The sequence below is a fragment of the Centroberyx affinis genome, unplaced genomic scaffold (assembly GCF_046629955.1).
Source record: "Centroberyx affinis isolate AG114_WGS23_722 - 3 ecotype Tasmania unplaced genomic scaffold, CSIRO-AGI_Caff_v1 ptg004194l_1, whole genome shotgun sequence".
Classification (NCBI taxonomy): domain Eukaryota; kingdom Metazoa; phylum Chordata; class Actinopteri; order Beryciformes; family Berycidae; genus Centroberyx; species Centroberyx affinis.
Window position 1 is genome coordinate 56,634 of NW_027281945.1, and position 23,858 is coordinate 80,491.

The window sequence follows — 23,858 nt, forward strand, 5'->3', positions numbered from 1 at the left end:
AAACAATAACAAATTAAGACAGAATATGGGCTGGTTTGCGGAGAGCTGTGTATTCAGGAGTTATGTGGATATAATTAAAAGTAAACAGTAATTATCTGGGTTAATTGAAGTATACCAGTGTAAAAATGACACTTAAAACAGACGTGCTGTTCTGGAGGTGTCATTGATTTGTCAGGCATTGTTACCGCATGTAAATGTCCACACATCATCTTATTATTATCTAAAAGTGTCCTACATGTGTCAAGTATAGGTCAAAGGCTTTCTGAAATTACTCTGGAAAAGTCAACATTCCCACGTTTTAACTCTCACACAAACCACTGATTAGTGGTTTTCCAATCCCTTATTCACAACACAAAATCTACCTCTAAGCAAGTGAAACAGTTTCATAAAGTGGCTCCAAATAAAAAATCACAACCTAGCAAATCCCTAGACGCGCCTAAAAATATTATTTGCATTCAGCCTCAAGCTATAAAATGTAACTTAGGCAATATATCTGCCAGCACCGCTCAAAGAGGGAAGAATTCGATGTCACAAGCAGATCATCTGGGTATCACATAAAGTATTAATATAAATTCTGAATCTTGTGAACATCAGAAGCATGTAAAGGACATATAAAGCAATGGCCTCGCCTATGGGAGATAAGTGTGAGATGGTACACATATGGACTACAGGTGAAGGAACAGTCAGTCGCCATCATCAGTGCTGTACATCGCTTGTACAGCACAATTCCTACACCCACAGGAGTATGCATACAGTATATAAGGAAAGGTGGCGTTGCCTGTTGGCCCTGACATACGGCCCAGCCACCCTGCAGACATGCTCCGACTACTATTACTGACAGCTCTTGCCGCTCTGGGTAAGTTCTGTGGAAAACTGCCATTCCTCATTACCTGCCTCCTGGTTCAGCTCGGCAGAGTCAGAGGCGATATGTGTTAAGGGGGGGAAGGGGGACTCTGCATCGTACAATAACCCAACCAGTCAATTATTTTGATGCTGTCAGCAAACAAAAGCAAATGACACATATACACACACACACACACACACTAGCACAATGTCTCTGTTCAGTCCTGGCAGAGGAGGATCCACAGGCCTTGTTCCTGCAGGATGTGGAGGAGAGGGTTGTGGGAGGTGAGGTGGCCAGACCCAACTCCTGGCCCTGGCAGGTAAACCTCTTCCACTCTCCTGTTCAAATCCTCCAGCTTCAGCAAAGGCAACTCTACTAAGAAATGTTGAAGTGTGCCAGTGATGCCTACCTGGTAGTCATGTAAGATTTATGAGGGACTCTTGACTGTAGGGGAGCTGACTGAAAGTTTAATCTTGCCACCTCCACAGATCTCTCTGCAGTTCAAGTCTGGCAGTTCCTACCGCCACACCTGTGGAGGAACGCTGATCAGGAGAGGATGGGTGATGACCGCTGCTCACTGTGTGGACAGGTAGTTGACTATGTGACAGTGCATGTGTGTGTGTGTATGTGTGTGTCTGTGTGTCAAATCCTATTCCATCTCTGCAGCAGTGTGGCCATTTGGCAGAGATCATGGCTTTATATCCGTACAGTAAATCCCCTTCATATTGGCTTACTGTAATATAGGAATCTAAATTTATTGGAGTTTTTAAACTGTGCGTGTTTGTGTGTGTGTGTGTGTGTGTGTGTGTACATACAGTAAAAGGACATGGCGTGCGGTGGTTGGTGATCACAACATTTCCCAGCATGAGGGAAAGGAGCAGTACATCTCTGTCAGCCGGGTCTACATCCACCCCAACTGGAACTCCAACCGCATCTCCAACGGGTCAGAGGAGCATTCAGACTTGTTGTTTCATGTCAAAATGTCAAAAAATGTTTATAATATATACCTTTAGCTACTGCACAATAACATTTTGAACCTATAACAGAAAAAAATGGATTCCTGGAATATTGTTTAAAGCTAGAAAGTTATCCTCCCATCATGTTTACAATATAAAATATTGTAGTTTAATTGTTGGTTCACTTTGTGTAAAGAGGTTAAAAAGTTCTAAGTATTTGCAAATGATTATTCTAAAAGTCTTTTTTTTCTTGTCAAAATGCCAATACTGCATCTTTAATTATTTAATAACCTCAGCACCACATCGCTTTGAGAATTTATGTGAGGACTGTGAGACTAATTACTAATTATAACAGGAGTTAATCAACACAAAATGAATGCCCAACAACGTTTTTTCGCTCTCTCTCCCTATAGAATTAAATCAAAGGTCACTGTATCTCTAATATTCCCAAAAGAAGGTTATCTTCCCTATTTTAATGAGAAACAGTCTACTTGCAGGACTAATTTTTACAATTTGTTATGCTTGATTAATCACATTCATCTAATGAAAAATGGTCACCTCTGAATTTAACACACTCCGAGGCACAGTGAATGCAAATACTTCCTAATATTCACAGAAAATGCCCTCTTAAGGACTGCAGCACCTAGACAGTTATTTTTGGTGCCTCCTGTTTGATCCATGGATCTCCACCTCAGGTATGACATTGCCCTGTTGCGTTTGTCCACTGAGGCCACCCTGAACTCCTACGTCCAGCTGGGCTCTCTGCCTCCCTCCGGCCAGATCCTGCCCCACAACAACCCCTGCTACATCACCGGGTGGGGACGCACCTCCAGTGAGTTGAATAAATCATCATTATACTACCAGGGTGGGAAATTAATACAAGTTATCAGCCACACACTAATAGATTTCAACTGTGGCTGCAAAGTTTGTCTCCACTGGAGACAAACTTTGGGAGGTCCACTTTGGGAGGTCCTATTTGATTGTGAAAAACTAATTAGCTGCTGGTGAAATAATGATATGATATTGATTGGTGGATTTTGGAATGAACAAGCTATAGTGAACAATGAAGTTAGTGTAACTAACTGAAACCAACAGATCCTATGTTTAAGAAACAATGGCTGTGCTTTGTGCTTTCACCAAATGACTAGTATAACATGGCACTAGGGTTAGACTGATATTGGTCTTTAATTCACTATTGGATAAATATTGCCCAGTCATGTGATCCACCTCAGATATGATGAAGGTTCCTCCACCCTGACCAAAGCTAGATAGAAAGTCTGTAAAACCTTTTTATTATTGCACATATTATTTATGAATTAGTTCTATAATGAATAAAATCCTATATTTACAGGCAGTAATGTTTCAGAGAGTTTAACCTTCCATTGCATTGGTGTAGTGGGTCACCCGACCTTAATGAACTGCTTACCCACCTAAAAGAATTTTATTAGTCTGGGTTTCAATGGAGAGTTTAATGCCCCATGGTCTAAATGCGGTTTCAGACGCTTTTCCACTCTGACAACAATACAATTAAAGGAATAGTTCACCCAAAAATGAAAATTCTGTCATCATCTACTCACCCTCATGCCAAATGAAACACAGGTGAAATTTGTTAGTCCATATAACACACAGGGAGGTTGCCAGCACAACTTAGTAGCAGCCTTCTCCAAAACAACTGAAGTCAATGGGAACCTGTTCTTTAGAGTTCCAAAACAAAAACAGCCACACAATCACACTGTGAATAGAAAGACCTACACTCTAAAAAGTAATGCCTTTCTTTAACTTATAAAAAGTGAGGTAAGTGGTTGCATTGGAATTTGGAGTTGAGTCAACTTCAAGGCTTTTTTAAGTAGAATGAACACTGTAACATTACTTAACATGAACCCAGTAAAATCAGGTTGAGTTAACTAATACTACTGATATTACTTAGTTAGATAAACTTAATTTTCTTGGTAAAGGTAACTCACTTGCACATGATATTGAACTTAATTAAAATGAGTACAGGTTACTTGTAGATAAAATGTAAAATAGTAAAATTAACCTAATCACACATGTGAATGAACTCCATTAAATTGAGTCCAGGCTACAACCTCTGGTGAATAAATTATGCTACATTCATTTCTCTAAAGGTTTTGTTGTTATAATTTCTATATCCCAAGCACTACGTTTTGATTAACTTTACATAAATAGACTTTCCTGTCAATAACAATTTCAAATTAAGAAGAACAAGATGGAAAGACAGATTTAAGATTATAACATTTATTTAACTCTTCACAACCCACTGTTTCAAAGGTTTCACTTCTAACAGTGCCATAGATTGCAAAACAGGCCATAACTGCTGAATTGCGCACACAATACTGTTGAATATCTACCTCATGAGGTAATGACAATGATGGTACAGAACACAGTTAAGTCCATTTTCATTTAAGGCACATTAGAATGAACACAAAAAGAAAATGCCAAATGAAATTCTATTACATGAGTAACTTGCCAAAAGACAAATTTTTTTCAACACATGTAACACGCCAGTTTTGGTAGATACTTAAGTTCCAGGGCATAGGCAAGTCCAAAGAGAAGGCAGCATGCTTTTGACAGGTTGGTCAGACCTCTGACCACTGGATGACCTTCTTTGATGATGCCAATGGCATCGGGCTGATGGCACGCGTAAATTTTCATCGGGCAACTGCTGAGCTCGGCGTGCTCCTCGGTTTCATCACGACTCTATTGGTGGAGACAAAGAAGAATAAAGAGTTTGGTCAGAGAAACAGGTAATGAGATAAACAGATCAGACAGGTAATAAGATAGATCAGACACAAAGTCAAAATTGTACCATTGTTGCTAAAGGTGACGGATACTTCATTACACAGTTACACTAGTTGACAGCATATGTCAAAATCAATCTCATATAGCACTTACTGTCAGTGTAATGTTAACAACACCAAATTGCAGTTATGTTCTTGGATCACTGGATATTAAGTTTATTTAGCTTAAATTCCTTTGCTTTCAAGTCTGAGTCACCAAAATTGAAGACCACATTACCAGTGTCCCAGTCACCTGTAAGCTACACATCCAAGTCAGTTTTCAAGTTGGTTTCCAGTGCTCCAATCTGGAATTCCAAGCCATGGACCTAAGTACTATAGCATTGGCAAACAGCATCTGTAAGTATGCCTGCTGTCTTGGCCAATCTTACTTTGCCATGACAATGGCATGGAGTGTGGGTATTGTACTATCGTGATCTGGCATAAGTGTTGTCTTTTCCTGGTTTTAAAGGCTGCATTACAGTAAAGGGATGCAATTTTCTGTTCTTTGCCTCTACCTGCTTGGTCATCACATTACTAATGACTGTTCATCACTAATCTACAGTGTGTAAATATCTTTTGAGAGCAATGATAATCATCCCTATAATATCATCACAATATCAACACATTAAGACATTCACTTAAAAATACTGATCAAAAACAGGTGACCAGTTAGACTGTTGATCAGACAGATAGATACGTAGCTTTAAGCCTAACACATACATGGTGGTCTCTGATGAGTTCTTCTTTCTCTCCCCCACTCGACCAGGCATCTCAGGAGCACTTCTCTCCTTTTCTCCACAGAGGCAGATGGATCCTATCAAAAAGTAAAACCTGTTCAAAATTCACTGCCTGATGACACCAGCACAAACTATACACCCTCTGTATTTCAACTATTCATTCAATTGCAGTATAATAGACCAAGCATTCTTTAAAGCTGTGGTTCTCAACTCGTCGTGCTACCACGGGCATGTGGAGAGGAAAAAAAAAACTTACTTTGTCCATATTTGGATTAGATTTTTGAGAAAAAAACAACTAGGCTACTGCCTGCCCAAAACCCACAACACTCGATATCAGACAGTCAGCTACAGCTAGCTTACAATAAGTTGACATTAGCTAGCGTTAGCATTAACTAGCGTTAGCATTAGCGTCTTTTGTCTAGGGGTTTTATCTAACCGTTTATGGTTCTAATTTCGTGTACGGCCACACACCAAGTTTCCTGCTCTGAGGCAAAACAAGGGAAGCGAGATGGTAGACATAATGAACAGCACAAGTGCATAAAATTCACTCTGACTGAAACGTGATAGCTAACTTAGCTAATAAGGCATACTTTAGCTAGCATGTCTGTATTGAAACTTAAATCGGCTTGGCTTAGCCTACATTAAATTTTACAGGCTTCGCTTCAGGTTTCTGTTTTCCCCAAGTGTAACGTTAGGTTGCGGTAAATACGGTGACAGAACCGTGGTCGACAGGATCACGTTAGTTAGCACCGGGCAGCTAACTTAGCTTGCCATGTGTGCAGGGCAGCTACGTTAGCTACAGATTTGCTTAGCTAACGTTAGCTGCCGAACGGGACTTCTCAAGTCATCGGTTTAGCGCGACTTTACATCACCAATCATTCAGCTAAAATTGCTCAACTTACCGCTTTATCCAGGATCCATAAAATTCTGCAGCGGCGAACAGAGTGAGTAGGCTGTAGTGCCAAGCAAGCTGCTGATACCTTCCCGGGTAAAGTGACCTGTCCCGCCCAGACCAGACAGACACGTTGCAGCACAAAGCATCAGGGGAAAAGTGATAATGTCAACTTTTTTTATTACGTTACATGAACACAGCAACCACATTGACATAACTACTCTAATAAATTGTGTATGTCAACTCACTTTTATAACATTTCATGTACACAACAATCACATAGACATAACTACTCAAATAAATTGTGTATATCAACTCACTTTTATAACATTTCATGTACACAACAATCACATAGACATAACTACTCAAATAAATTGTGTATGTCAACTCACTTTTATAACATTTCATGTACACAACAATCACATAGACATAACTACTCAAATAAATTGTGATAGTTTTATTTAAAATATATTGTTGTATATATACTGACACATTTTAAGTAAAGGGAAAGTATATTGATACTTTTTAGGATAAAACAAATAAAATAAACTAGATCACAACTATTTAAAGTATATTAAACCTACATGATGGATGTAGCACTTATTACAGTGTATACACCATGATTTGTTGCAAATCAATCAGCTGTAGTTAAGATTTGCACTAAATTATGGTGTAAATATACTGTAGGTCTACTGGTCCCCACTGACTTCAGTTGTTTTGGAGAAGGCTGATATGGAGTTGTGCTGGCAACCTCCCTGTGTGTTATATGGACAAACTTCACCTGTGTTTCAATCGGCATGAGGGTGAGTATTTTCATTTTTAGGTGAACTATTCCTTTAAGGGGGAAACACTGAATACTTCTAAGTTCTTGGCATAAAAAATTCCAAATTTTAATTCAATATAAGCAGAAAATATCAACCATCAACAACTAAACGAGACACAGTGTGTGAAACTGAATGTGGTTTGGAAAAATCATTGCTTTATCAATGTTTTGTTATTAGCTGGAGGTCAGCTGTCTTCCCAGCTGAAACAGGCCTACCTGCCCGTTGTCGACCACAAGACCTGCTCCAGTAGAGGATGGTGGGGAGGATCTGTCAAAACCACCATGGTCTGTGCTGGAGGCGGCAGTCTGTCTGGATGCCAGGTCAGTCCTACATACCTCATTAGTCTGCTGTTTTCCTGCTGGGATCCAAGGTGCTCTGCTCAGAGCAACTGGTGCACTGGATTGATCAATTGTGATTCCACAGATTTGTTTAATGGTTGCACAGTGCCATCTGGTGGATGCTAGGGGATTGCAGCACTGATGCATTGTGGATGAAAGCTATGAAGACAGGCCCATAACACTGTGTCCTCTACCCTGCAGGGCGACTCCGGCGGCCCCCTCAACTGTAAGGTGAACGGTAGCTACTATGTCCACGGTGTGACCAGCTTCGTATCTGCAAATGGCTGCAACCAGCAGAGGAAGCCCACTGTCTTCACCCGCGTCTCTGCCTACATCAGCTGGATGAACCAGGTCACCAGGGACAATGTGTCTGTCAGCACTGATGAATCAAACTTCTATTAGCCCAAATCATGTTTCTCAAGGAGAGAGAAAAGTCTGGTGGTGGCTATGTTTCATAACTCAGTGTACATCAGCTTTGTCCATGGTAGCATAAATGAATGTATCTTATTACAAATGTAGTTGTATTTTAGTTTAATACTACTACTACTACTACTACTAGTACCACTACAACTTCTACTACTACGACTACTACTACTACTAATAATTAAATTTCTTTATTCCTTTATTTAAACAGGTAAGTCCCAATGAACAAGCTATAGTGAACAATGGAGTTAGTGTAACTAACTGAAACCAACAGATCCTGTGTTTAAGAAACGATGGCTGTGCTTTGTGCTTTCACCAAATGACTAATATAACATGGTACTAGGGTTAGATATTGGCCTTTAATTCACTATTGGATAAATATTGGCCAGTCATGTGATCCACCTCAGATATGATGAAAGTTCCTAATAATAATGCCATACTATTTCTAAACAATGCCTCTCCCCCCTCCACAGACCATGGGTTAAAGTCAAGACAGTGCTGACCGCCTCCTGACATCACCAACCAACTTCTACTGGCTCTCCACTTCATCATGTTTGCCTTTTTTAATGTGATTCCGTGGATGCTGCTAAATATTTAATAAAATAACAAACTACTGACTGCATTAAGTATTGACTGCCTCAATAAAATCAAAGATGACAGATAAATGAAAACATGTTTAATGGATGGTGCCTTTTTCAATTTCAAAATATTTGGTATAATAAATTACTCTTTGGGAATTTGAGTGATACAGTTAAAAAGTGCATAAATGTTACGACAGTTTCAACAATAACATATTTCAGTATCAGGAAATCAATTCACTTATTTACAGTTGAAGAACAAAGTACTGTATATACAATCAATCCCACACAAAGTTTGCTGGGATTATTATTCCTGGTGTCTTTTCCTTTCTTCCTTTTACAATACACCACACACAGAACTTATTTAATATAACAACATAAAACAAGCATTATTATTTAAATTACCAGCACATTTACTGTACTGCAGTCTCTGTATCTAACATTTTTACTATCAATATGTGCTCTTAGCCTCCACAGCAAAGTTAAAGGTGCTCTCTATTGGCCACATTTGCATCCAAAAATACTAGATAGTTTTAAAAGGAGGCTGTTTTCAGTAAGGCACATTAGGCCAATATTAGCAAGCAAAAATGATAAAGTATTGTGTCCAGATGATTCATGTACTTGTACATGAACAGGAGTGCTGATCTGAAATTGAGCTGAAATTGCTAGCTGTATACGTTTACATAAACCCACAACCGTTCTATTCTATTACTTTTTATTGTTTTGTTTTATTGTTTTTTTTAATTGTTTCTTATTGTTTATACTGTTGTGTGCTTATATGCTATTTTCCTTTCCACTGCTGAACTCTGTTACCCATGCTGCTGCAACAACCTAATTCCCTGATGGGATCAATAAAGTTTCATCTTTCATCATGAGACCTGCATAGTTCAGTTCATATGGTCTAATAATTATAATAATGAAGATACATTTTATTTAAAGTGCCTTACAAAGAACCCAAGGGCTGTATACAATACAAAAAAACATTAAAACAAAACACAATCCATTAAAAACTTATCAAGAGTCCTAGCAAAGAGAACAAACTAAAGGAATTCCAGTGAGGCTCAGGTCTAACTAGTTCTCTCTAGGAAAGGCCTGGCTAAAAAAAACGTGAGTCTTCAGCTTGGATTTAAAAATAAAGATGGACTTGGCGTTGCGGACGGAGGCAGGGAGGATATTCCAGAGGCTTGAAGACGCAGCACTAAAGCATCTGCACCCCCCACAGTGCTCACCTGGCGTGGGCAGTGATGAGGAGTCCAGCGTCGGAGGAAGAGCAGAGCCCTCTGGAGAGGGTGGAGGAGGTCCAAGAGGTATTTTGAGGCAAGGCCATGCAGAGAGTTACAGGTAAAGAGGAGGTGTGATCTCCTCCCTATTCAGTGAAATATGAAGAGTGCAATGGCCTCGACACTTTCCGTTTTGGCGACTCACACCATGCCCTCGACGGTTTCCAGCTTAGGGGAATCCTCGGTCCGGTGTGTCTCCGGCTGCCTGCTGACCTGCTGGTAATCTTTCAGCACCTTCACCACTATCTCATGGCCAAACTGCATGGCATCATCAACTGGCAGGTTACCCCACCTGCTCAGACAGGAACAAAAGGCTTGATGATGATGAATCAAATCATTCTCACTGTACTTTTCACACTTCAAATCAAGTAAGTAAGCAGATAGGTGTGGAAGAGGCACTGCACTCTGAATTTCAGGGGTTCACATTTACAATATAATCAATTATGAATTTATAATGTCTTAATTTATTCATTTTACAATTTAAGCTTAATCTATTTTTGAGTTACTTCATTACAAAGTACTTATTCTTTGTACTTCTGCTTACTTTTTGTTCTTCTGGTTCTGAGAATGAATTACGTGTTTCCAGTTCAAAGTGACACCTTTTATTTTTTATTCAAACTGTATTTAACCAGGTGGTCCCACTGATATTAAAAATACCCTTTTCAAGAGAGATATGGCCATGAAAGCTGCATCAACAATTCCTAAGTATGGATTATTCTCCATAAAGAGCATTCAAAAAGGGTAGTTGCAAAAGATATTGACACTACATGATAAGGAATATCAGCAAACAGGCAGGACTAGAAGTACAGTATAGTGTAGTAATACTTAAATTAAAAACAAAGTAATATAAGGAGCAGTGAAGAAATAGTAGAGATGTAGATCTTACCTGTCCTTTACAAATGGATTTACTTTGCAGGTTTCAGTCAGGAAGCGCACCACATCAATGTGACCTGAGAGGAAACAGCAAACACAGGAAGACACTGTATAGTTTCTCACAAGGGACAATGAAACTGTGAAATTTTTTCTGGTAACTCAGACAACACTGTCTGCATTTTTAAAAGCCATAAAATAATGCAAGATAACCTCAAAATCATAATGCCAAAAACTAAAAAGGATGTGTGGCGTGTAATGCGTATTGTGTGCGGTACAATTTTATTGAATAGCCATGAACAGATTGTGGATGGAGGATATATTTCAAATTAAGCAACTGAAAGTGCAAAACACATAAAAAACAAAACAGAAAGTGATGTATGATTATTTCCTCCAGGCACGATCCCAGTCAGAACCGGGAATGCAGCAAGGGAATCAGGACAGGAATGCAAAGCTACGCCTTTTTCATTTGGTAGGAATTAGTTGTTACTAGTTGTTTTATTTTGTAAACCAATTACTTGGTTGCAGGGCTTTTTTGAAAATATTTTAATCATTGTTGAGGCCATCAGAGGGGAAATTAAAAACTATGCAGTGAACAACCTTAGACCAAAAAGAAGCCAAATAGTCTACTGCATGGTGCTTTCATATCATGATCATTATCCTTGATCCAAATATACTCAATAAATATTTGTGCTGCCTACGAATAGACTGCAAATACAGAATGCAAATACACACACTCAGTCATTAGGTATATCAATCAAAAATGAAGCATCTTGACAAATATTCATTAGTGACTTTACATGATGTGAACCAGTCTTCAGTTAATGAAGTGAAAACTAACTTGGTAATAGTTACATACTTGCCAGCTGTGAGCATCATGACAAATAATGTAACAAGTCTAAGTGTTTTTCTATTCATGGATAAAGACAAGACTTAATAATCTTTTAGTAGTTTTGGATAACAGCAGGCTGAGTGACAAGATCAATATATTGGCCATAGAGAACAACACACATTGATATTATACATTTACTATAATGCAATTGAAATGTAATAATTATTGTAAATAAGTTTAATAAAAAGTGTATGGATGTGTGATAATTAAGTGTTCTTGAGTTGTGTTGGTCAATCTTAATTATAAATAAAGTATTTTAATTACTAATTGTGCATATTATTGAGAGGATTTGATGAGGTTGTAACAGGTTGTATTTTGATATAGTGATGGAGTTTTTTATTGTATGCACTGATTGTAATTGTGGTGGTAGTCCATCATGCATGATTTCATAAAACGAGCAAACACATTAACATTTGCCACTGAACACACTTTACTTGAAAACACTTTACTTGATTGCATTGACTTATTTCATGTAATTAGCCTGATATTTTGTTGAATAAAGATATATTTAGTTGAATCAGGCCTTTGATTCGGTAGATTAATTAATCAAGTTTTAATTTAGAAAAAACTCAGCATGAGTTATCAAGGATTAGGTAGATGCTTGCCCTTCTGAAAAGCATAAAAAGGTTTTCACTATTCCTGTTAACTCAGCCAGTAAGCCTACTGTTGAGTTGTGGAACATGGGAGATAAAGATTCAGTTCACCGAAAATATCTTTACAGATAACAATCAATTGTTCACCAGCACTTTTAAAACAACCCACTGATCCATCTGATTTAAAAATCCTGGTGTGGTTGTAACAGGACCCCTGCCAAGTCGAATGCCACTGTGCCAAGGCCTTGCTGTTTGCTCTCTACAGCCTCATCAACTGGCAGCTCACAGAAGGAAAGTATGCAGGCTGCATCTCCATTGTGCTGCTGTCTAACTCACTGCAACCTTGGAGTAGCAACAGTATCTGCTCCTCCTCCTGGAAATGGCTGGGTGAGCCTGTAAAGACTACAGTAAGCTGTGGATTACTCCCAGATAAAACCTTATGATGGTGCGGCATGAACACAAACTCTGGGACACGTCACTGTCACTGTCTCTGAGGACGATGTTATAGTGAATATTTATGTGACTCTTCTGCCCAAAAAATGATCAAGAGAACGGATAATGGCAAGACCTGAGACCTAAAATCAAAATTTAAAAAAACATGAATGAAATTGCACAATTATTTAAACATGTTCTGTTGAATTTAAAAATCTGTACAATAAATGGATTGGGATGATCGTTATGATTACTGACTTTTTTGCTGCCCCTGCCCTTAAGTAAGAGTACAGCTGTGTATTTGTGCGAGTGTGTCTATTTTTGCTCAACGGTCATATAGATTTGCTGCCTGATGGCTTTATTTGCCTGTAAAGCTGATTTTGAGTGCTGCTCACTCATTACATGAAATGGCAGGAGTATCAACGAGCTGAACCAGTGGAGCTCACCCTCTGCTGCAGCGACATGCAGCGCTGTTCGAGAGTCATAGTCTTTCAGATCCATGTCCATTGATGAGAGTGCAAACCTGAAAGATTGAAAGAAAGTAAGCTCAATGTCTACCAATATTCTTTCAAACTTTGAACATCTTATGGATGGTGTTAGGTTAGGGCTGGGTATGGTGGGAAATCTTTCAAATGTATTCTAAAACAACACTTTGTTGATTCTCTTCTTTGATGAAGGAAAGCATATTTCATTATGCAAAAAAAGTTAAGCTATAAGCCACTTGATTTTGTTGTTTGCAGTGATTTTAGAACAGCTAAAAGGAATTGTTGCGCCTAAAACTCTCTTAGCTGCTCTAAAATTACAGCAAATCACCACCTTGAGTGGCTTACTGCTTTTACAAATCAGCAGTGACACTCATTGTAATAAAAAAACACAAATATTCAAGAACGCTAATTAAATGTTATTTTTCTGCCTACAGTACAGAGCAGTCTGGACAAAGTGGTTGCTAAGCGATACATATAAGTACCAGTAAGAGTGGTGATTTTTGGTTATGTGGTCAAAGGTGTGTGTTTATCGGGTATTTTACAACAGGTTTGAGCCGGACTAAGCCAATCCGACATGAGGGCTAGAACTATCTACTTTATAATTATTCATTTTTGTGCAACATTGGTTGCTATCTTATCTTCCAGACAGAATCAGACCACCTTCATTTCATCTCCTCAGCACAAACTCCCATAAACAAGAACAAAACATCTCATAGTTCTGATAGTAAAAATCCAACGTTTTAAAAGTTTTTCAACACCTTTTCCTACAATTTGGATGCCTTAAAACTGATACCAATATTAAAAATCAGAACGATTCTGACAACTGTTTTTTTCATTACCAAGGACTAATGCTGATATTCTCAAGACCATTTGTTGTACTGGAACAAACAATAATCAAGCTTGTTAGTAGTGTACCTTCTCAGGGCCGACACGTCTCCACTGTAGGCAGCGAACATCAAGTTGAAAACAGACTTGTTCTACAAATACAGGAAAATAACATGGACTTAGAAGCACCAAACACATTTAACGCACTGAAAAAACCCCCAACAAACTAACAAAGCAACTGACCCTGCCATCCCCGTCCTGCCTGCGAGGGTCCTGCTTCTTCACAAAGTGTCTCAAGTTGTCATAGTTGTGGAAATTGAAGAGTGACACCAGCTCCTGAGGATGAAAACAAGAGAAAACACTCAATTGAAGGACTCATATGTTATTCCTATGGTTTAAATACACATCGATACAGTTTTTGAATGCAGTCATCGGTGACCTTGTCTCTCTCTCTCTCTCTTTTGTATTCTGTAAGTATCTCTGCATAGAAGTGGTACCATCTATGCTGACAATGTCTTTTTTATGCATGTAGTTTAAATCTGTTTTTAACAAAAGCCCATCTAGGGACAAACATTGCAAAGTAGCTCATGCTATGAATGTAATATGTTACATCAGACTATTTTTTAAAATGCTCTATGTCTAAGGGACTGTCCCTATTCAAATAAACATTGAATGAATGAATGAATGAATAGGTCTAATCAATGAACATGAACATGACTAACACTTTACCAAAGCCAGAGGACCAAGTTTCAAATGTATGATGTCACTGAGATGCAATCAAAATCACTCAAGGAATAGGAGACTGATCTTGTGTCATCAGTTGTAAGCCAGAAAATTGACTCTTATGCCCAGAGAATCCTGTTCTCATAGTCACTTTCACCATCTTTCACAATTCCTTCACTGTAAGGCAGCTCTAGATTTTACATTTTGATGACATCACAGGTTTGAGGCTAAGCTTTCTGGTTTCTGACTATTACTATTAATTGGATTGTCCAAATGATAGCAAGAATTCACAAATTCAGTGGTGTGGTTCCTCTTTCGGTTGGACCCGAGGTGGGATTATTGGCTCTAACCGAACCTGTAGTCTTCAGCAATCTATCGAGAATCTAGTGCTTCACCAGAAACACAAGTCCAAATGCAAAGGGAGGAAAAGGTAAAGTGTAAGTCCTGCTCTTGCCTGACAGAAGTGTATTCCCCGGACACTGTTTCCAACCCGGTCCAGTGGAGGAGACCAACACATCACTCCCATGACGTTGGGGATCACCAGCAGCACTGCTCCAGACACCCCGGATTTTGCAGGCAAACCGACCTGGGATGCAGATGCGATTTACTTCAAGCGAATACACAGATTTAGCATTTTTCACATTCAACATTGTTTATCCACCTGTAAATGCCATTTATTCCGTGTCAGAGGGGGCTCTTTTCTATGAGTGGTGTGGTACAGTCATCTCCAAGCGTTACTCACATGAAAAGCCATCTGGCCGGAGAAGTCATACATGCCACAGGAGTGCATGAGGCTGAGGGTGTTCCGCACCGCCTCGGCACTCAGAACACGCTCGCCCGTGATTGGACAGATCCCTCCGTTGGCCAGAGTGGCAGCCATGATACTTCCTGATTCACAGGTCATCTCAATAGAGCAAAGCTGAGAGCAAGAGAGGGTCAGTCTGCGATTGAAATTGAAAAAAGGTTTTCTCATGATAACTAGATCAATAACAGGTCAGGACAGGAACAAAAAGAAGGGTGTCATGTTCCAAAACACTCAGCAGTTTCAATGTTTTTCCGTCATTCATTGATTAATGACACTTCATTAAAAACTTCTTTATTCATGGCAGTGTTTACCTGGAAGTAGAAGTCCAGTGCATCAATCATATCTGCTCCCTCAGGAAAACACTGGGTAATGAAATATGAATTCTGATTATTACACTGAAATGGAATATTTGATTGACTGCAATGTGCTGGCCTAGCACGCTACAGACATACTACTAATTAGAAAGAAATATATTCTGTATATAATATGTTGTTTACATTCTTTTTTAATATCCTGAACACGAATATCCCCATATACATGAATAAATAGAATATTCTGAATTGTCCCACAGAAAGAGAACTCACACAGAACAGAAAAACAGTCACACATTTAAGCTTGAACTCAGGGACATGCAACAGAAAGAAAATCAAGGATTCATGATTATCAGGAATTCAGAAGGGATCTTTTAATCACAATCTGTACTCAGTAGCAAAACAGTCTCTAACTGACCTTCTTCTCTTTCATGTAGTATCCAATAGCAAAATTTCTGTCGCCTGTTTCTTTTTCTGACTGGAACCTGAGACAGAGGGAAAAAAAGGGTCAATAGCAAAACATCAATAATGCAATGGGGCAGTGGACAGGCAACATACCTATCACTGTAACTGGTGTAACTTTGGTGTGCAAAAAGAGGACATATAAAAGACAAAATGCATTGTATTTATTATTTTACAGTATGCTCACGTGGCATTGCTGAATCCCACATACTCTTGGCCTGCCATTTTTTTCACAAACTCCATAACCTGGGGAATCAAGGACAAAATCCGATGTGTATCACAACATTTCTGTGCCCACTGTACACAGACATGACGTGCAACAGTTTAGTAAAATCTGCAGGCAATACAAATGGAAAAAAAATATAGGGAGTAGCAGATGCTTACATAGTCAAACTTCTCTGCCTTGTTTGAACCAGGCTGTTGACAAAGTGAGAGAGACAGAAGTCAATGTAAAAAAAATGTTGATGCAAAAATAACTGAATACAAAAATATGATTAGATTCACCACATTCATGCAATTACCATATTTATGTGAATTAAATACAACAGCGCTGTACTGTACTACTAATTACACAATGTAAATTGATACATTAATGTATCGCTGATTATATAAGTCTGTATCCTATTATCAGCTGATACAGCAAGAAGAAAGATAGGTAGTCATCATAAACCACAGAGCCCAGGTAGAGTTTGGGCCATGTCATAAAGTTACAGTTTCACAATCACTGGTACAAAGACACTGAAGCTCAAGCTGCTCATGAATCAGAGTTAGACCAGTTAAACATGGTTTTAGTAACTTATTTCACTTGAATCTTTCGGTCCAACGCATATATTATGTTTGGCAAATGGCCATTTAGGTACTAGGAGAAGGTGTATTTTCATCATTTTTTTTTTTCATCTATTGTCACGTGAACCGTACAGTCTTTTAAAACAGTATAGCCTATCAGCTAACCTTTCCCCTGTCTTTCTCTCTTTATCCCTTCTCTCACACACAAACACACACATTCAAAGAGCCCCATTGGCTATCAGGATGCTCACTCCCTCACACCCCCAGGGAAGCCCCTCCCTCCCCCTCCAACATGGTGATAGTAAAGCTAACATTTAGAGGTGGACCGTGAAACTGTGCATGCGACCAAAGCCTCACTGGTTTCTCATTTCAGCGACACGCTAACCCAAGTCAGTGACCTGGAGTTTTAATTCCCATCCAATAATGCGGTGCGTTTGTATTTACTTTACATCTTTACATGTCAATCATGTCTAACTGGAGGGAATGTGTGTCACCGTGTCACGTGCGTGACACTCTCCGATTTTAATGACGCTCTTAAAAACTGAGGCATGAATCATCTGAATTTCATCCTGTGCCTGGTTTTAATTTCCAAGACTTTTCTGTGACCAGAATTTCCATGAATTAAAAATTTTAATTCCTTCCTCATATCTGTGTGCTGTTTTTCAGCTCAGGAGATTTATAAAAGGTCAAAACAGTCTGATTTCCATTCCAGGGCCAAATGGGAATAGCAGGGCCTGTTCATTATTTAAGTCACTCATGTTCTCCACAGAAAAAGCGGGATAATTATTTCTCCAGAGATGATGTATTAGCAATGTTCTGGTTTCAAATACTAAAATAGTCTTAACCCTGTAAATATTTTGAGCTGACCCTGGTACTGGTAAACCGTACTTAGCATGAGGAATACTGCTGATAACAACCATCAATCATTAATGCAATTAATGTGCATGAAACAAGCTGCAACATACATTTGGTAGATTCTCATGCACTCACTGGAAAATTTATGGAAGTCCCTGACTTTCCATTAGTGGAATACAGCAAAATATCATGATATTCCAGAAATTCCATGATCTTATACAGTAAATATACACACATATATATATATAGGGCAAATATATATATATATATATATATATATATACGTATATATATTATAAGGCAAATATTAAAAAATTTAGTTTCTGTGTTCAGGATACTTCAGTAACACTGAAACACAAGTGAGAGTTTGTTTGAATTTTAGTGTCACCAACATTCACCCCGAGAAGAAATGGGACAAATATACAATCCGGTAAAATTCTGGTCTTCAGCCTCAACAATTCTTGATGCAAACAATTTTCTGTCACTGAAGAAACGTGATTTATGTGCTGACTCATACAAGGCCATCATAAACTTGGCCATACAGTACAGGTCCGTCTGTTTACCTTGATAAGAGAGCTGATCACTATGGCTCCAGCATTCACCATGGGGTTGTGTGGTTTATCTGGGAGAAAGGACATGGGTCAGACAATGAGATAAGATATACAGTACATCTGAGAAGGACATCTGTATGGAATAGCAGCTTTGCAAAAAGGGTGTTCAGGCACTTGTAACTCATGGATATTGGGTATTTTCTTGCCAGTTCAAACTGGAAATATCATTTCCTCACGATAGCACTGATTGCACGGTAATGTAAACATTTCTCATACAACGGGAGAGTGATGAGGTCTCACCCACCTTCTTCGTCAAGTGAGAGCTTGTTGAACTTGAGTCCGCTGGGCTCCATGCCTACATAGCGGTGAACCTTCTCCGTTCCCGCTTCATGGACAGCGATGGCGTACTCCAGGGGCTTCACACAGGACTGCAGGCAGAACGGCTGCTTGGTGTCTCCTACCGAGTGCCTGCAAGAACAAAATAGAATAGACCTTTAAACAAGCTGGAAAATAATGTCTCCAGCCTCACCGAGAATATAGGAGATGTCAGTGTACAACATATAATACACACCAGAACATAATACATAACAGTATACATAGGTAGATAATTCCCATACATGGCTATATTATCTATCTAAAGGAGAAGTGCAATTTTGGCATGTGCGAGCCAGGGTAAGAAATTTTGTTTTTTTCAGAGCGCATTTTTTGCCCCCTTGATCTGATTTTTAATTTGCAGTGCATATTGCCAAATAAACACTAAATTTGTACCATTTTGATGTGTTTTATTTTAAATAATAATATACAGTACAATCACATATACAGAGTTACTACCAGAGAGATTTTCTACTGTGTCGGGCTTCGTACTCGCTTGTTTTCTGATCAAAAACCGCTCCATTTTTCTCACCCAGAGTAAAAAATGTCATAGGTTCCCACAAATCACCTACGGTGTCCCATTCACATGTGAATATGTGACAGCTCAATGACAAAAAGGTGGTGATGCAAATGCAAAAAAGGGTGCTCCTAATTATAATTTTTTTTAAATTAATTTTTTATGAACTTTCAAGGGCAATTTTGCCTGGAGCCCCCTATTAATTTCCCTGATGCAAATGTAGAGCTATCAGAGTGAGGAATAAAACTTGGAATTATTGACATTTTGTGGGTAAATCTGCATCAATATAATCATAAAACAATCTCACTCTGTTCTGTGTCAAAACAAAAAAAGTAGGGGTCAGAAGGAACAAATGTAATACAGGCTTGTTTTTCTTACCTCTGGCCATCCACTGTACACAGAGACACACCCCACAGGTCTGGGCTGAACTTGGCCAGGTGGGGGATGTACTCTGCTACCTGAAGCCAGGAAACGAGACATGAGAGAACCACAGTAACAGTGTCCAATCACCGGGTTTAACATTCAGGACTACGTGCCACAGGTAAAGGTGTTGTCACAGCAGAGATATTTGAGGAAAATAGAGTTGTATGAACAGGGAGATGGAGTAGGGAAGAGTCAGTATAACAGGTTCCTACACATTTTTTTTATCATAATTCCATACTTTTTCACAACCGGATGTCTTGGATGACATCATCATGTTCAATTTGATGTATGCCAATAGTGGCAAGGCAACATGACTGTAAACTAAGCCTTATCACTATATAGATGAAGATTGTTCATGACTACACAATATACATATCACAATATACTAGATGAGTCTACATAAAATTAGTAGGCCTAATCATATTTGCATCAGGACTAAACTACACTGTTCCCCCATACTTTTCTTACTTCCCAAACTTTACAAGACCTGGAAATTATAAGATTCATTCATCCATATTTTTCCTGATTTTCCATAGGTACAAAGAACAAAAAATGCTTACCTGCCCATCAGTTTGCTTTTGCACGGTGTCGTAGATTCCATTGATTTTTTGTGCAAAGTCATCAAACTCAGGGATGATGAATTTCTTTCTGAAGGCCTGGATCAGCAGGACGATGTTTCCTCCAACACATCTGAGAACAGAACAGAACAGAGAGTTCCCGAGGAGCACTTACTGGAGCACTTACTGAAAATTATATTGATATTTAGCCTTGAGAAAACACTTAAATCATTTCTGTGATGTTAACATTGCACACACCAGATGCTCACTAAGTAGGCCATTGAACTGTAAAGATTGATAAAGGTCTTTTCTCATGTATTCCCTGGAGCCTTGCTTGTAGCAAATAGCACAATGTGCAGTTAATGGGATAGAACAAGTCGGCATAATTAGCAGTGTGTGTGTTTTCGTTGGGATCGGAATTTGCATTTTCTCAAAACTAAGCTCAACTATCTTTTCCACAGCGCTTCCTTTACAACACTTCAGCAATAATCTAGTGGGGCAAACAACGGCTACTAAGTGAAGCAGGATAGTGATCAAAGTTACACACACATGCAGGCAGACTGTGTGTATGCCTGCATGTGTGCACCTATATGGGCATGTGGGAGGGACAGTCTGTTTTGTTGATTCTCTAGAGTGAGTGGAAACGAGCAGCTGCCAGCTATCAATCTGACAGAGGGCCCTTCAGCAGCATGACAGTGAATGCTGACACCGCCTGACGAACCCTACAAAACACCGACCTAAACCACAGGGTGCTTACAGGTTTTTGCTAATCCTATTCAATGACTATCCCATGACATATAGCACAATCTCCATGACTAATTGTGTACAGACAAATGTTAGCTTTTAAACGGCTGATTTGACAGTCCCAGGATTTGTTTTGGCTAGCTATAGTGATCAACTAGGACTCATATAATAAGAACATTTATTGTTAGCAATTGTTATTATTTGTTATTATTTATTCAAATGTGCCAGCAGTCAAGGTTGACTGCAGGTTACAGAATAGACTGTGTAAAAAACAATATGAACAAATTCCCATGGCATTTCTGTATATTATTTGCATAAAACAAAACTTTGGAAAAGAGTTGTGCTCAAACTGTTACCTTAGATACAATTTCATAGAGGGATTATGAAGTGCAACACTATCTTTGTGAAAACTGTCATAACTTTAACAGTTAATCATATAGATTCACAGTCACAGTCAATCATATTAACTATTAAGCTTTGTAGATTTGTCACTGTGTCACTAAGACCAGAGGAATCATGAAGAAAGATTCGACTTCATCCACATTCTGCTCATAGACTCCATTGTTCCTAAACCTGACACGACCGAGCTATAATCACAGAAAAAATTATATGAAAGTATAAAGTGTATAAAAGTATATAAAAGAGTATGTGCGAAAGACAAGAAAGAGTTGCGACTGAAAGAGAAATTGAGAGACAGAGACAGAATGGTGCACATAGGCCTACAACAAATCCTTCATTAAAATGGAATGTGGGGAGGTCAGACTAAAAATAGTCCGTTCTGATGCCTGCACCTGGTGGTAAATGGAAAACAAAACACCATGAGTCAGGGCGTTCAGATACAAGCCAATTTCTTTGGGGGGGGGATTGTAGATGAGCAACACTTCCAGCAACAGGCAACAAGGTGAGACATGCTACAAATATCTATTGCACTGCTGCTCATTGGAGTTGCCCAAAAGTTACTCATTGTGAGTTGCTGACCCGCTGTCCTAGAATCCCTTGAATGGGCAATCTATTAACAGTATTTTGTATTTGTATTTGTATACTTATTTATATTATTCCTGTGGGGAAATTTGTCCTCTGCATTTGACCCATCCTATACACACACTAGGAGCAGTGGGTAGCCGCAGTACAGCTTTCTGCTTTAGCATTGTAGTAAGATATTGTCTAATCTTTTTATCTTTCCCCTAGAAGCAAATAATTCTCATTGATTAACTAGTTAATTCATCAGTTAATTGACTGTTTGATTGAATGATTGATTGATTCATTTATAACCACTAGTTCACCTTTCTGCAGCCACCGCTGTCTCACCTGTGGAAAAGGTCCCTGTCCATCATCACCTCACCAATGGAGTCCTTCACGGCCCGTCGAAGCTTCTCCATGCAGTCCTTCAGACGAGGGTCAGACGGGTGAAGACCAGTTTTCTTCACGGCCTACACAGGAAGTCAGACCACATGATTGAACTTGGATCAGATCCTATGCCCTATGAACAACACTGTATAGTCTGCATGTAGTTATATATATAGGCAGCATTTAGTTATTATGCTACACAGAGCTGGAATAAACTCTGAGAAGAACCCCAACTTTGACCACTTTTAAAACTAGGCTCAAAACTTTAATTCTTTATTTATCCCCTCTTCTTATACACTTTATTATCTCTTTTTATTTGCTTCTTTTATTTATCTTATCCAGTATTTCTTATCTAATGTCTTATGCACCTTGTGTAAAGCACTTTGAATTGCCTATGTGTACGAAATGTGCTCCATAAATAAACTTGCCTTGCTTTGTTTTGACATGCTCCCTGCTTGTAACCAGTGTTGTAATAATAAACAGCCAAACTCATCTGAACTTCTGAGCTGCAGCGATTCACCATTGGATCTCAAATGTCAACTGTACTCAGCAAAGGCAGACTGAGTAGAGTGATGACAGTATGTGCAGAAGCAAAGCTGCCGTGCATCTCATAACCTGATCTCTCTTTATCCATGTGAATATTTAGAGTATCTCTGAGTAAGGCGAAGGAGATAGATAGATAGATAGATAGACAGATAGATAGATAGATAGATTTGTGCAGCGACTCACTGAGATGAAGTATGAGATGGGGACTTGCTCTCTGCCGTCTGTGATGGTGTAGAAAAGCATGTCTTCTACTCCAGAGCAAAGAGACTTTGAACACACACTCCTGGTAAAGTGAAGAATAAGCTCTTGAAAGAGTAAAGAGATCAGTCTTGTGGGTTATCCCCTTACAAAAGACAGAGCTGAAACAATACTTGGCTCTAAAATCGTTATTTTTGAGGTAATTTTGAGTTGAATTAATAAGTTTAAGTACAGCCAAGTACACTGATAATAATCTGCCAGTAAGATGATCAGATGTCACTTTTATCTAACTAATACAAGGAGTTAAATTCGCTTAATTTGCCTATTTTGAAAGGCCAGAATATTTGTTTAGGATATATTTACTGATATGTTAGCAGGAAGAAAATACACACAATATACAATATACACAATATATTTCGAATCAATGTCATACATGCAAATACACTTCTTGGGCCAGTTTTTGCACATTTTGAAGCATATCTTTAAATGTATTCAATCTGAAATATAAGTGACTTAAACAGAAACACTTACATTTTTGGATGAGAATGGTCCATATGTGTCGGACGTCGCTGGTACCTCGTTGTTAATCTTGTGCTTAGACATTGTGCTGGTTGAATGATGAAAACCTTCTTCCTCGAAGCATCTTTGACGAACAACTCCACAGCCGCAGAGTTTGTCACGCGCAGCGCTCTCAGACAGAGCATGGTCACTTTCAGCTGCACTTGTGATATTTCCAGTAGCCTAAAGATAACGCTGGGTGTTATTTTTCAGGCTCTAATACTTTACCAACGACAGTTCCTGCGTAGTTACTGACTATGTTGGACTCTTCCAAATGAAATGCTGAAATATTGGTGCCTTCAAGTGCTGTCGGAAATGTCGTAATTTCGACTGACC

The 23,858-nt window shown here is 38.9% G+C and overlaps 2 protein-coding genes and 1 long non-coding RNA gene across 3 annotated transcripts; 1 reads left to right on the plus strand and 2 right to left on the minus strand.

Moving 5' to 3' along the window:
- Nucleotides 1-816: 816 nt before the first annotated feature.
- LOC139664035 (elastase-1-like) lies at nt 817-7,791 on the plus strand. The gene is made up of 7 exons (XM_071542838.1): nt 817-856; nt 1,066-1,163; nt 1,333-1,433; nt 1,662-1,787; nt 2,496-2,632; nt 7,229-7,371; nt 7,591-7,791. The coding sequence occupies exons 1-7, from the start codon at nt 817-819 to the stop codon at nt 7,789-7,791; spliced, it is 846 nt and encodes a 281-aa protein (XP_071398939.1).
- Nucleotides 3,985-6,349, minus strand: LOC139664028 (uncharacterized). The gene is made up of 3 exons (XR_011696742.1): nt 6,238-6,349; nt 5,319-5,412; nt 3,985-4,518 (listed from the first exon to the last, which is right to left on the minus strand). It is a non-coding gene; the product is annotated as an uncharacterized lncRNA (long non-coding RNA).
- Nucleotides 7,792-8,506: 715 nt separating the features above from the next.
- Nucleotides 8,507-23,768, minus strand: gls2b (glutaminase 2b (liver, mitochondrial)). Its single transcript, XM_071542853.1, has 18 exons — nt 23,496-23,768; nt 22,950-23,049; nt 22,182-22,303; nt 20,133-20,262; nt 19,528-19,607; nt 18,565-18,728; nt 18,273-18,331; nt 16,453-16,485; nt 16,256-16,314; nt 16,025-16,091; nt 15,607-15,657; nt 15,233-15,409; nt 14,945-15,076; nt 14,011-14,103; nt 13,858-13,919; nt 12,904-12,980; nt 10,557-10,620; nt 8,507-9,962 (listed from the first exon to the last, which is right to left on the minus strand). Exons 1-18 carry the CDS (start codon nt 23,666-23,668, stop codon nt 9,812-9,814), a joined length of 1,794 nt encoding a protein of 597 aa, XP_071398954.1. The 5' UTR covers nt 23,669-23,768; the 3' UTR covers nt 8,507-9,811.
- Nucleotides 23,769-23,858: the final 90 nt, after the last annotated feature.